The sequence below is a fragment of the Marmota monax genome, unplaced genomic scaffold (genome assembly GCF_021218885.2).
Source record: "Marmota monax isolate L192 unplaced genomic scaffold, Marmota_monax_Labrador192_F-V1.1 WCK01_AAM20220418_F8-fsc00151, whole genome shotgun sequence".
Lineage (NCBI taxonomy): Eukaryota > Metazoa > Chordata > Mammalia > Rodentia > Sciuridae > Marmota > Marmota monax.
The window spans coordinates 3,468,606-3,483,955 of record NW_026694226.1 but is presented as its reverse complement, the minus strand read 5'-3'; the positions used below and the strand labels follow the sequence as shown (position 1 = coordinate 3,483,955).

At 39.2% G+C, this 15,350-nt stretch overlaps 1 protein-coding gene across 2 annotated transcripts in view; it reads right to left on the bottom strand.

The window, feature by feature from the left end:
• The window catches only part of Sarnp (SAP domain containing ribonucleoprotein), a 55,683-nt gene that overhangs the window by 2,581 nt on the left and 37,752 nt on the right, over window positions 1-15,350 (bottom strand). The window contains exons 10-11 of one of the 2 annotated variants that reach the window (XR_006856642.2): window positions 6,491-6,580; window positions 4,091-4,258 (exon numbers count right to left, since the gene is read on the bottom strand). Coding sequence is in view for 1 of the 2 variants with exons in the window: in XM_046466693.2 (XP_046322649.1) it covers window positions 4,217-4,258; window positions 6,491-6,580 (132 nt within the window). In the remaining variant the exon portion in view is untranslated. Of the gene's footprint in view, window positions 1-2,593; window positions 4,259-6,490; window positions 6,581-15,350 lie in introns of those variants that run through there. The other variant, XM_046466693.2, reaches the window with a different exon arrangement.

The window sequence follows — 15,350 nt, the reverse complement described above, 5'->3', positions numbered from 1 at the left end:
ACAGTGTTGTGCATTGTATCATCCCTTAGGGAACTGCTTTATCTACAATTCTATCCCTAGCTTTTGGCCTGAGTCAAAATGGTTTTCCCCTTACTACTCAAAGGAATACAGAAGAAATTGTAAGATGAGTTTTAAGTCTTTTCTCCTTTTCCCAAAACACCCTCCAAGAAGTACATTAGCAGCTATTCTATCATTAGTCTTTGCCCAGTTTTCGTATGTGCAGGGCATGCCCCAAGCTAATAAACAGCAAGCAGTGTAACATTTAGTCTCTTGTGGATAGTGGGGCAGAAGTAGGAAAGTCAATGCTCCAGGTGACAATGTTAACTTTCCTACCCATAGGCTGAGGATTAAGAGAAGAACTGGAACTCTTCCCCCATCTTCCTAGTCTCCAAACTCCCAAATACAATTGCATAAGCACGTGTATGCGTACATACACAGGCCCAAACTCACCCCCCCCCCATTCTTTATCTAGAATCTGTTCAAGTGGGAAAAAAAGTGTTCTTATCCTACTTTTATTTTACCCTTATAAAATTAAGAGCTAATATTTTTTCAATGATTATTAAGCATTAACTATACTAAGCAAATTATACTGAGTTCATAATATGAAAGTATTAATTTTCACAGCAACCTTCATAATACTGATACAGAGTCTGGAGAGAGTCACAGAATTAAGTAATTTGCCCAGGGTCATAGAGCTAGTGTGACAGAATAAGAGATTAAACCTAAACAGTTACTACATACATTACACTCTATTAATAGTGATATAAGAGAAAACAAAATACAGGGACAATAAAGAGGAAAGAGATGACAAAGTCAGGAACAAGATGGTTCAAAGGGTCTGCAAAGGCATGCAACCTTTTATTTTCAGTCCTCTTGGAGGAAAAAACAAGAAGAATCTGGAAACAGCAAGAGAAAGGGAGATCAGAATGTGTGTGTGTGTGGGGGGGAGGACTTTAATAATCATAAGTGGCAATGCCTGTCAGAGTCCTCATGTAAGAGAACAGGGAAGCAAAGTACAATGATACACACCTGTAATCCCAGCTACTCAGGAAGCTTGAGTCTGAAGGATCCAAATTCGAGGCCTGGGCAACTTAGTGAGACCCTATCTCAAAATTTAAAAAGGCTAGGGATGTAGCTTGGTGGTAAAGTGCCCTTGGGTTCAATCCTCAATACTGGAGGGGGGTGGGGAGCAGAGAAAGTTATTCTCTCCTAAGTTCCTCGCTACCCCATCTGTTTCTCATGTTAGACACAGCAAGAGGACTCAGCTCAGCACTAAAAAGAGGTCTGGCACGGTGGGATATATTCATAGTCCCAGCTACTCAGTAGGCTGCAGCAGGAGAAATGCCAGTCTGAGGCCAGCATGGGCAACACAGGCAACATAGAGTAATGCTGTCTCAAAATACAAAAACAAACAACAAAACACCAAGAAGCTCTGTCCTTATTCACCCCTTTCTTCCTATAGCCTTTACCCACACTGAAAGTTTTAGTCTTCTGGGGGGAAGGGCAGCTTAGGGTGATGGTGGTGAAGACAATGATCCTAGAGAACCATAAAAAGGTGCAGATTTACAGCTAAGGAAGCTTGTTCTCTCCACAGCTTTTATAGACTCCCTCATTAAGAGCCTCCAGGTATGCGGAGAATGTCACAGCTTTACAGCAAGGAAAAGACTGCAGTCAGCTATATACAGGAGTGAGACTCAGGGATAAGAAGGAAGGAAAGGTATTTGGATCCCAGATAAGAATTATAAACCTAGGTGTCTATTCTGTTAGGCAAACAAAAAGGACTTTTTTTTTGGTGCTGGGAATTGAACCCAGGGCCTCAGCATTCTACCGACTGTGCTATATCCCCAGGCTTGGACTTACTGTTTTAAATTCAGGGGGGAAAAATCCTAATTTTGAGCATTCTATACTATTCATGCTCAAAAAGTTATGTGTGAAATGACTACACTGAGACAGAAAGAGAACATGGTGGTCAGGCTTGGAGGTTATAGTCTTTTGACTGACATAGGAAAACATGGCATCAAAGATCTGAGGAAGGTGGGCATGGTGGTACATGCCAGTAATCACAGCAACTCAGGAAGAAGGATCACAAATTCAAGGCCAGTCTTGGCAATTTAGAGAATCCCATCTCAAAAACTAAAAAGGGTTGGGGATGCAGTTCCGTGGCAGAATGCTCTTGGGTTCAAACCCCAGTACCACTAAATAATAAATAAGTGGGGAGTGAGGAATTGAGCTGAGTAAAGAGAATGATGAAATGTAAAGAGTAAAGAATCTAGCGAATAAGGCTGAATACATTTCTTTCTGTAAGGTTGTAAAGACTAAACAGACAAAGTGAAGAAAATTTCTGAGGGACCCATTGCTCTGTTCCATTATTAGCATCTACCCTATTCCTCCTTTTTAAAAAACCATCCTAGAGTAAGAAATCCTTATTGAATCTATAATCTTTCTTATATTACAAAACTGAATAATTCTCTTGGTTGTTTTCAGATGAAGGCATAGGAGAGACAGAGAAAAAAAAAAAAGCTAGTTCTGAGATTAGAGCCTGAAGTCAAGAAAGAGAGGCAAACAGAACAGACTAACAGGAAGGGAGGGAAAGTCACTCCATGTATAAGGTTTATTTGGTTGAGGATATGACAAAAATTTAACCAACTTTCCTTCTTGTTCATCTCTCCAGAATCTCAAATGGGGCAAAATTCACAAAAAAATAGGCAACCTTTGGATCTGTCCTCCAAGGTACAGTTTTCTTAAAATATCCAACTTTGGTTCCTTGTCACCAACTATAGACTTGACAGAAATTAAGAGATTCTTAATGTTACAAAGTTTTGAAAAAATTATAACCTTTCTACTGATCACAAAAACAAGCAGGTTTTCACAGAATAAAAGACAAAGATTACAAACAACAGCAATGTAAGAGTTAATAATGGGAGAAAATCTTCAAGTAAGTTACCAGGCTTGTAAATTTTATAATCCTACCTCACCAAAAAAAAAAAAAAAAAAACTTCTATAGATGTCCAAATATTAATAATGATTAAGAGAAGACACCCTACATCAACACATCTGAAAAGACTACCAAGTCTCAGATTTATAGGAAACTTCAAATGCAAACAAGCAACCTGTTTGGGGAGAGTCAAACCTTTTCTAAGTAGGAAGCTCAGCAAGGAAAATGAATTTTAGTAATATCCATGAAACACCACCAAAACTGCAATAGCATCCTTCTGCAACAGAAGAAGATAAACTAGCACAGGGCTTAACAAAAAGCTAAGTAGAGTTGGGATATAGCTCAGTGGTATTGTACTGGCCTTCCATGTGCAAGACCCTAGGTTTAATCCCTGCCACTGGGGCGGGGGGGGGAAAGGTAGCATCCCATCCCATTGCTTATGTTCTCAATTATCTAATAATGTTTAATGTTTAACATTTTTTATATTCTTTCATACTTTGAATCCCTATATTTTCTTCTATCTCTGAGGAGCATCCAGCCCATCAATCTTCCTGAACTGCAAAACTGACAAGGTCCCACACAGTGATTTGTTCTGGAACCAATTATCATGCCAGGCCACATGGAAAATAGGGTCCTTCTTACTGTAGGAGTCTGGGCTCCATTTTTTCCAACAACAGGACTTTGTTTCTAGCTTATAGTAGGGAATTATAAATCATTAGTCCTTGTATTTATATTGTTTCTATCTCCTAAAACCTCCTATGCTCCCTCTAGTTTATCTCTATGGGTCACTCCAACCTGCTAAAGCAAAGATTCAGGGAGTAACTTGACCTCTTTACAGAAGTTAATGAGGTAAAAGGATGCCTGTGAGTACAAGCAAAGGTAATAAATGGGCTTAAAGGGTAGACTCATACTCAACCTTATCTTCTTTCTAAGGGATAAAGACATTATGGCTAATTCCCCATAATATTTGCTCCCAAAACTCCCCTTATCTTACCTAATCTGGCTCCAAGAACTTATATTAGGAGCACCTAATAAAACACATTGTTCTCTTTTCTGTTTTTTTATTAACAAGCAAAATAATTAAAAACAAAACCACAACAACCTTAAAGTTGGAACAACAGTAAGTTAAATTGCTGCTGGAGTTCACTGATGTACCTGAGGTACATGCTCCCTCACTTCGAGGCAGGATGTAGGCACATAACTGTGCATTTAGGTATACATGTGACCAAGAAGAATCAGAAATGGAAACCACGGGAGAATGGAAAGCATCAAGAACTTTCATCACGCAATCCCAAAACGCTCTGCTCTTTTCCTCTTCTTTGCCTGTAAGGAAAAAGCAAGAAGAAAAAAATAGTAAGATAACAGTAGCTTAGGTTCCTGGCTGCTTTAATCCAAACTCACATGAACTGTCACAAGGTCCAAGAAGAAGGGATGACCCTGACTTTAAGCTTTGTACCCAGAGATTTAATTCCTGAATCTCTTCAGTTAGTCAGCTGAGGAGGTTTAGTGAGAAAGGAGAATGAAAAGAAAAGATTACAGGAGGTGGGAGGGGAGGCGAGCAAAGGAGAATAGTAGTAGAAAATGGAAAGATTTTCTAAGGAGACAGGGCCCTCAGCCTAAAACAAGAGAGCCTGCAAATAATGGGTCCTGAATAGGTTGGGGAAAGTATCGGGGAGGGTATTGGGGAGGGAGATGAAAATTTCAGGGAACAAAGAATGGTGAGGATGCCCTTTTGAGCAGTCAGGCCCAATAATAGCTATTCCTTAGGCCTCTAATCCACAGAAAAGAATATAAATCTTCAATGCCAAAAGAATAAATTTAAAGAGAGGAGGGTGTTTACAGATGACTCCTAAGAGAGGCAACACTGGAGAGGGGCCACAAAACAGCTTAAATCCTTCATTCTCACAACCACTGCTCCAGCAAAGAAGGAACCCTTTTTCAGCCCATTCATGCCAAAGGTCTAGCCTATATTATTTAAAAAAGAAAAAAAAATACGCAGTAGCCCACTGCATCTCACCTGGACTACTAAGACAGTTCTCTGAACTCAAAAATCTTCTTGTGAACTTCATTAGCCACAGAAGTTATGACTCCTCTACATATGCTGATTCTTCCAATAAAAACCACTGTTCCAGGCCACCCAATCCACAACCTCCTTACCTTACAAGAGGCCAAGTGTACCTACTTAGCAAGCATGCCTGGTTTAACAATAATTTCTTTGGCAAGAAGGAAACAATTTCAACAGGAATTAAAACAAACCTAAGTTTACTTCAAGCTCATTCTGGTAAATCAGAGAGTAAATGAATAGATATAAGAGGTGACATTTTATTCTCAGAAGCACAAAGAATACAAACTTCTTTAGTTTGTTCCAAGTAGAAAGTGCAAACTGATCTGACTATAATTTTTAGGCTTACTTACAAGATCATCTCTGATATTTATTCATAAAGAAGCTTAACAAGAGTTTGAATGTATAAGGAAACAAAATTTAGTGGCTATCTCCAGAAGCAGATAGAGGGAAGAAATCCTGGATTAAATGGAAGTTTTAAAGAACACTCCAAATTCTTTGCTCTTCAAGAAACTTCCTGTAACACTACAAATACTCATTATTTCAATTGTACTTTATGTACACCCCAGGTGACAGATATCTGGTCTCAATTACAGATATTCTCAAATCAGCAAAGCAACATTGTCTGTCAATGCTGAATCTCAATGAATATGAGTTATTCCAGTGGAAACTGAGGCATGGATGAATATGAACCTTAAAAAAAAAAAAGATACTCTTTCCTTTTGTAAATAAAGTGGTAACAATAAGGGGATGGGGCTGGGGCTAGGACTAAGACTCAGTGGTAGAGTCCTTGCCTAGCATTCATGAGGCCCTGGATTCAAACCCAAACACTGCAAAAAAAAAAAAAAAAAAAAAAAACCCAAAGTAATAAGAACAAAAACTCTCATTTCTGATTTGTGTCCACTGTCCTATTCCAGAGAAAGTTGGGCAAAATTACACTTATATCTAAGTTGGAGGTAGCTTTATTAAATAATCAAAGGAAAAATGCCCAGTAAGGAACAAAAACACTATTATTTATTCAATACTTAAAATACAACAGGCATTAACCTGAGTGTCTTACATATAGCATCAATTCAGTCTTGAAGTACTACTCTGAGGTGAGTATATTATATTCTCCTGACAATGAAACAAAAGCTCAGGAAAAGTGGTGGAGCCAATTTTCAAATCCAAACCTACATGATTTCATCACAAGATGACACCGCCCCCCAAGCAAAAGGCAAATGACTTGTCCTGTGGGAACTGAAGAAGTAGGCTGGGGGTGCTGGGGTTGTGGCTTAGCGGTAGAGCACTCGTCTAAGCATGTGCAAGGCCCTGGGTTCAATCCTCAGCACCACATAAAAATAAATTGATTAATATAAAAGCAGTGTGTCCAACTACAACTAAAAAAATAAAAAGTAGTAGTAGGCTGGGGAAACAGTGGTGTTTTGCTCATTCAACATATTCACCCTAATTTCCCCTTAAGAGCTCTATGAAGCATTCAAAGAATATTTTACCTCTGTATCCTCTGTGGTTCCAGTTCCAGCTGAACTTGTGACAATTCCAAATCGCTCCTTCCTCTTTTTCAGCTTTTCATCATCTTCAGACTGTTCAGGACAAGAAAAATGGTTGAATCAAGCTAGTCTCTATTCACAAAGTAAATAGAAAAGAAATCATAATTTATTGATTATAATATGCAAGCCAACCTTGTACTGAGATAAGGATCACACACAAAAACAGAAAAGACAGATAAGAAACTGAATAAGCTAGTAGTATAGTTTGGAGATGTTGTGAGATGGGTGGTTTTTTGTTTTGTTTTTTTTTTTGGCAGTATTAGGGATTGAACTCAGCAGTACTTCATCATTGAGCTACATCCCCAGTCCCTTTTTATTTTCTATTTTGAAGTCAGGGTCTTAATAAGTTGTCAAGGGTGGCCTCGAACTTCTGATCCTCCTGTCACTGTGATCATAGGGTTGTGCCATCACACCTGGCCAAGCCTGACCTTTGAATTATGTTCTGTTTTCCCATCTGGAAATATGATCTTTTCCTCACACAAGTACTCCTGCCACGGTATCATTTGGCACATGTGTATGGATCCTCACTGCTATGTGTAGACTTTCAGCCTCCAAAACTGTGAGCTAAATAAGTTACCCAGCCTCCATTTTTTTTTTCAGGGCCAAACTTATATTTGTTAAGAACAGTAAGCCCTCACTACATTGTCATTGTTGCAGACCGCAGAGCACCTTCAGAACTTGATACAAAGAATTCCTGTCCATGAAGCTAGTTACAGAAGAGTTCTCAGTTATTTCTTTATAGCAACAAAAAACGGTAATAGTAGCCTATTATACCTAGAATGACTAAAAAACTTATTTTAGGTAGGGCTTCAATACTCTTTAAACTAGAGTAGAGAAACAGCAAGAAATATCCATAAAACAAACTTCTTGCTCAAGAAATTTGGTAGCTCAAATATATGGAAAACTAAGGTTTGACAGAGTAACTCCTGCAGAGAACAGTTTGGTAGAAGGTATCTAAGATGCCTGTTGAACATACCAACAAGTACCATTTACTTACCAGGGAACAGAAGGGGAAGGGAGCCAGAGTGTTTGAAACACCCAGAAAAGTCACAGAAAGTTCTAAATAGTTTGAAATGATTTCGAGAAAAGGTGTCCAAGTGACAGCTGCAGTCATTTAAGAGATATGCTCTAGATATTTTTCAAGCATCGATGACCATTCATGATGCCTGCCTAGTAACTGGGGAGAATATTTCATCTTACTATATGAATCAGACCTGGTCACTCCCCCTACTCCACCCGGTGGTACTGGGCTTGAACCCAGGGGTGTCTACCAGTTAGCTACATCTCCATTCCTCAGCCCTTTTTATTTTTTAAATAGCAAGACAGAGTCTTGCTATTGCCAAGGCTGACCTTGAACTTGCAATCTTCCTGACATAGCCTCTTAAATTGCTGGGATTACAAGCGTGTGACACTGTGCCCAGCTACTTATAGCTATTTTAAAGATGAGCTACTGAACTGGGTGCATACATGAGTGGTAAAGCACTTATCTAGCATGCACAAGGTCCTGGGTTCAAGACCCAGCTCCACAAAAAAATAAAAAGAGAGAGAGAGAAGAAAAACTGACCTACTGTTTACTTCCAACATTATTCAATATAACAGTCCTGGATATATTCAAATAAGGACCTAAACATTACTGTTTATTTTTTTGGTGTGGTACTGGGGATTGAACCCAGGACCTTACGCATGCGAGGCAAGCACTATATCAACTGAGCTATATCCCCATCCCATTTTAAGTTATTTTTACCTTCACCTTCCCTTCACACCTAGTCACCAGTTATCAAAAGCTCAGCCTCAGGATTTGTAAATACCACATGGGCTCCCCAAGTGTTCTTCCCCCAGAAAGATTTTCTAAAACTTGGCACATCTATTCAAAGATCCCATCTTCTCATAATCTCAACATCCCCTCTACTCCATATAGACATACCCACCATCACCATAGGGCAAGAGAGTTTATTTTAAATGAGCTTTTCTCTATGTGGAAATTAAATTCCACAAGGAATTTATGTTTCTACCATCTACAGGTAGGCTGTGTCTTTGGTGTCCCAAAACCACAGAGTCAAAAAGCAAAAATAATCAAAAGACCTACCAAAAAAAAAAAAAAAAAAAGGAATTTTTCAATACCTCTGCTCTCAATCCCAACCAAGGAATTGCCTTTGTCCCCATGACCACAGCAGCCATCTCTACAATAAAGGGCAGGGCAGCTATCCAGCATTCTATGCTCAATTTATTTAATTAATCCAGCTCCTTGAACAAAGCATCAAGAATACTATCTCAGTCTTTGATTCTTTCAGTTTATTTTCTCCCTTTTGCTGTGCCTTCTTTCTAATGAATAGGAAGGGAGCCAGAAAGCTTGAGAGCCATGAAGGAGTAAAGAATCCTACACAGGAGTTATTTTTTTTTTTTTTAAATATTTATTTATTTTAGTTTTCGGCGGACACAACATCTTTGTTTGTATGTGGTGCTGAGGATCGAACCCGGGCCGCACACATGCCAGGCGAGCACGCTACTGCTTGAGCCACATCCCCAGCCCACAGGAGTTATTTTTAAAAAGTATATTACTACAATAAACTGTTGCCTACACAGTTTTTCCACCTTTTTTATTGTAACTATCAATCTATGCTGGGTGCCCAATTACTATAATCTAAACTACTTTTGTGTGTGTGTGTGTGTGTTGCTGGAGATGGAAGTCAGGGCTTTGTGCATGTGAGGCAAGCACTTCACTAACTGAGCTATATCCCCAGCCCTAATCTAAACTACTTTAAAACACTAAGCCAGGTTCCAAGAAAAAGAGACATATTCTTGTCCTTTGTCATATAAAAATATAATAACAACATTATAGTCACTAACATTTGAGTGCTTCCTATGTGTCAGGTACTGTGTGGAGTTCTTTACATGCAGTAATACATTTAATTTGTTTAACAATCCTATAAAGTAAGCATTATGATTAAATTCATCCTGTAGATATGAAAACTGGGGCTTGGGGTAATTAAATAACTTGCCAATGTCTCACAAATAATGGCATAGTCAGGATCAGAACCAGGAAATTTTACTCAAGAACCCACTCCTAATTTTACCATCTCTTCTGCTATCACACATATGTATTTCTTTGGAAGAACTGTAACAAAACAGAAGAGATGCTTAATTCTCAAAGGAAAAGGATAATCAAGACCCTAAGTAGTTAGAAATTGCTTTAACCATTTCCATATCACTCATATAACTGGGTCAACACTAAGATTCCATCACTTTTCTAGTAATCACTTATCTCCATTTTATAAATTACATCTAGAGAAAAGGCTCCACTTAGTTAAGTTTCTTTTCGCCTCAATTTGTTTCTAATTTTGGCTAACTGGCCCTGCTAAGAAGCATTTCCAGTAAACACAAAGCCCCACCATATTTTCACTATTAAGGAGGAAAGTTTCCTTGATTTTGTCTATTACCCCTAAGACAAAAGCAAGTAAGAGATACAAATGGAAATTTCATAATGAGAACCAGTTTCAGGGGGGTTCAAAGGAGCATCCCTTCTTGGGGAAAGACACAAATAGAACATCATTATGCTGAAGTACCACTTTGAGCTTGCTTTCTTTTTCATTCAATTCAGTGCTAGAAGTACTTCAGCAAGTTCCAGTCAGAGAAGGACACACTACTGATGAAACCTAGCCTTTATTTGGAGTGCTTGCCTCACATGCACAAAGCCCTGGGTTCCATCTCCAGCACCACACACACACACACACACAAAAGTAGTTTAGATTATAGTAATTGGGCAGCCAGCATAGATTGATAGTTACAACAAAAGTACAGACCCTGAGGTCACTCCCTTCACAAATCTCACCACAAAGCTACATCCACTTGGCAAGTGGGGAGGCAGACTTTTTCCTTGTTCTTTACTTTGCTATATCCTAAACTGGGTAGTTTGAATTCTAAATTAAATCTCCTGTATTTTCTTTTGAGCTCAAAAGTGAGGAAAGGACAAGCATCAGAAAAAGGAGGTGAGGATACACTTCCTCAGTCACTAAGACTAGTATCAGAGATTTTCCCAGGAGCTTTCCCTTTTTAATCAGATTTTGGGGGCCTCTCCTAGAGATCCAGGCAGAGCATCTGCTCCAAATTCATCAGGGGCTGGGGGGGGGGGCTAACACTGCTTTCCCCACCTACCGCAAACAGCCTGCCTTTCCCTCCCCAACTTAGCACCCCTCTTACAGCCTCTTTCCTCCTTGCCCTGCAGGGAAAGTGCACAAGAGGCCCAGTAAATCAACACAGTTCTAATGATCTTTCTCACTTGACCCTTCTAGCGTGACGGAGTCACATGGAAACAAACGTACAATAAACTTCACTCCATCTTTAGCTCCTTCCTGACAGGTTTTGATTCATGGGATGGTGAGACCCATCTGAGGGAAATTACCTCAATCAAAACGCATCTCTCTCTGCATTCATCAGGCCAATGTTCCCCCAGGCCATGCTCAAGTGCACAAATGGGGTTATACATCTGCAGACAGTACTGACCTCTCTAATTCGGTGTCATATACATTTGCAAACCTTTTCCCTTCATCACTCTCTGAATTCCCTTCTCCAAATCCTCAACTACTAAAAATCTCTTTTTTCTTCCTGTGTATGACCTTGTGCAGGAGGAAAAGTGCTTGAATCCAAAGTGCTTTATTTCCTATCAAGTGCACACTCCTTAAAACATACAACTTGCATCTAAAATCAGAGGAGAAACCTGTCCTCATTGACCAAACACAGGCACTGGATGTTCAGATTAATCTATATACTTCACTCCCTTCTCCACTCTCTCCCTCCTCAAGAGTTAAAACACCAAGGCAACTGACAGATGATAATAATTTCAGCACACACAAGCCTCATGGCATCCAATAACTGCCTTGTTTGCTTCTCCTTTTTAAAATCTCACTTATAAAATGAGGAAGAATTCTGCAAAAAAAAGGAGGGAGCACCCATAAGAACAGAAGGCATGATCTATATTTAATAAAACCAAATACTCCCATGAAACACTATTACTAAAAAAGAAAAAAAAAAAGAAACATTATTACTGTATGCATGTATTTATTTATTTATTTGAGTGGTGGGGATTGAACCCAGGGAGGTTCTACCACTGAGCTACATCCCCAGCCCTATCTATATAATCTATCTATCTATTTATTGGTACTATGGATTTAACCCAGGGGCACTTTACTACAGAGCAACATCCTCAGCTTCCCCCTCCTCTTTTTTACTTTTTATTTTGAAACAGGGGCTTGCTAAGTTGCTGAGGCTGGCCTCAAACTTGCAACGCTGCTGCCTCGGTCTCCCAAGTAGCTGGGATTATAGATGTGCACCATGTGTCTGGCTCCTTTTTACTTTTTGAGACCCTCACTAAATTGCCAAGGCTGGAGTTGAACTTGTGATTCTCCTGCTTCAGCCTGGGATTATAAGCATGTACCACTGCACCTGGCTACCATCTTCTCTTTCTAGGACTAGGTTGCCAGGCTTTATTATTTCATCTAAGTATCAATGTCTACAAAAAGAGATATGCTAACATATTTGAAAAGAGTAGGGGTCCAGCCTCTACACAGACCCAATCTCAGGTACTCCAAAGACCTCTAAAGAATTGCTCTTGTTGATCTATGTGACATCAATTATTTATGATATTTTTTAGGTACTGGGGATTGAACCCAGGGCTCTTTACCATTGAGCTATATCCCAGACCCTTTTGTTTTTTCAATCAGGGTCTTGCTAAATTCCTGAAAGTCTCCCTAAATTGCTGAGGTTAGTCTCCAACATGCAATTCTCTTTGCTTTGCCTCCTGAGTCACTGGGATTAAAGGCACATTACTACGCCTGTCTGTGGCATCAATTTAAATCAACATTTTCAATAGTGCTACAACCATAAAATTAATTCGTTCATTCACTAGTCATTTAAATTAGATTCATCTGAGTGTCTACTTTGGGTCAAGCACTGTTTTGGCCCTGGAATATAGAAATGAAGAAGATAAAGATCCTCAGTCTCATGAGGCTTAGAAATACACCACCAAGTTACTATAAAAATGGGTACACTGGGGCTGGGGTTGTGGCTCAGCAGTAGAGTGCTCGCCTAGCACACTCGAGGCCCTGGGTTTGATTCTCAGCATCACTTAAAAATAAATAAAATAAAGGTATTGTGTTCAACTAAAACTAAAAATAAATACTTAAAAAATGTACACATTGTTCCTTATATTACTGAATTATGAGGACCCACAGGAAATTTTTCTTTCTGATCCCCAGATCCAAAATACTCCAGCTTTTTATGAGCAACCTGTTAGTTTTTCCTTGTGAATTCTGTGAACCACTATCAATAGTGCACTGTGCTTTCCTCTTTCTGCTGGCTGATTATAAAGTTTGGAGCCAAATGTGTGGTTTGTCTCTGTAGAAGTGATTTGAAAATTTTTCTATTATAAGAGAGGCCAGACAGCTGGGCTCAGTGGTGCACATCTATAATCCCAGCAACTTGTGACATTGAGACAGGAGGATCACAAGTTCAAAACCAGCCTCAGCAACTTAGTGATGATGACCTAAGTAATTTAGTAAAACCCTATCTCAAAATAAAAAATAAAAAAGGGATGTAACTCAGTGGTTAAATGCCCCTGGGTTAAATACCTAGGAGAGAGGGAGGGAGGGAGGGAAGGAAGGGAGGAAGGAAGGAAGGACGGAAGGAAGGAAGGACGGAAGGAAGGGAGTCCTGAAGTACTGACATGAGAGAAACATAAGATCTAGAAAGAAAAACCCAAATATCAGAACCAGAGGTAGGAGCTTAGAAAGCAAGATGAAGTGCAGTCAGTTACAAGGTTGCTGGTGATCCCTTTAGAATTTTACTCCTCATTAAATATAATGGAATTTATTTAAAAATACTTCAATGACCTGAGAAGGAAAAAGAGAGGAAAAGAAGGTACCAGGTGAAAACTAGAAATTTTAAATTAAGGACTCTTGACAATGGTTTCCATGGCACATGTGCTGTAGCCAAGAATTAAGTCCCAAGTGGAAAATCAGCTTCAACAATTGGCAGTTAAATACCAAAGATGTTTTCTTTCTTTCTTTTCTTTTTTTTTAGAGAGAGAGAGAATTTTAATATTTATTTTTAGTTATCAGCAGACACAACATCTTTGTTTGTATGTGGTGCTGAGGATAGAACCCGGGCCGCACGCATGCCAGGCGAGCATGCTACCTCTTGAGCCACATCCCCAGCCCAAAGATGTTTTCTTTCTTTCCTTTCATATTCTTCTCTCTCTCTCTCTCTCTTTCTTTCTTTCTTTCCAATACTGGGTATAGAACCCAGGGCCTCACAGATGCTAGGCAAGCACTCCACCCAGGAGCTACAGTCCCAGCCCCCACCCCATAGGTGTTTTCTAAAGTAACTGCCTCTTTTTTTCTGACAGAATACCAATATTAATAACTCTACACAAAGTGGAGTTATAACTTGGTGAGTTTCCCAATACAACTGTGTCTTTAAGATTCAAATTCAAGAGGACAAAAATTTTTCAAAACTTAAGAATTTTATCCTGACTACAATAAAGAATAGTGCTGGCCTGTGTACTAGGGTTATTTGTTCTGCCAAAAGGAGTCCAATTTGATGTAATTAGCACCCCACGGCCATGTGTTCAAAGCATTCACCTTCTTCAACCTTATTACCACTGCCACTCTGGATCATAAAAAGAAAACTAAGAGAAACAAAACAATGACCTAAAGTGTAACCCAGGCATATTTAGGACATTCGAACTCAGTAATTCCCAAGAACACAAAAGAAAGTATTCACTGGACTCAAATTAGACATATCTTCATATTCTCGAGGATACCAAAAGAATTTTAACCAAGCCAAACATTGTTCTTGGTTGGTGAACAAACTCACCCTCTATCCTTTTCATACCATGTTTAAGGAACACAAATTCCAATCTAAAGAATTCAGTCAAAGAAAGGGACATTTTGGAGAAACTCTGGTACTGCAATGAATATTTCCCTCAGAAGTCTTTTATCTGCAGTCATGGAAGAGAGACTTATAGTAATCTAAGATGGTCATATTAAAAAAAAAAAAAAAAGATCAACACCCCCCTTTTGAAATGAATTGCACATTAAGATGTTAACAGTTCTTAGGCCAATCTAATTTTCCAAGGGAATGTAAGGTAGTGAGACAAAAAAAGAGAGCTTTATGGTCACTTTTCTGAATTTCATTGCCACATGACTGATGGCAGGATGAAAAGCAGAGCCTGGGGGCTTGCAGGGGATGATAGATTAATGACAACACGGCCTTGACTTCCCAGATGTAAAGGTTATAAAACACTCCAGGGTGAACTTTCAATTTCATACTCACAGGGTGAATGACAACAACTGATGGTTTTTCTCTCAGAAAACACTTCAATGCTTAAACACGCAGCTGTCACTTCCCTGCCCCTATTTCTGAAATCCATCTGAACTTTTTTTATTCTTGAGCCTCTCTGCCAGCCAGACCACAGAACAGGAGGTGATCCCCCAAAAAACAATACATAGACTAAAAGATGAAGGACTAAACTAGTAGAGTATGCCACCTCAGCAGGTAACATGGTAAAGAGATACTCCAACATTCTACACACTTATGTGTAACACCTCTTCAATATAATCACCTGTTCTCAGCAATCTCCACCTGTAAAATCAGAATCAACTTTGCAGGGCTAGTAGGGGGCTAGGAACTTTAAAGCTATACCAGAATTAGAAGCACTAAAAACAGTCATCTCCTCCATCTTCACAGAATCTGAAACCAAAATCACAGTCTGCTCAGAACCCAAACACTCTTTTAAAGATTCACTAGC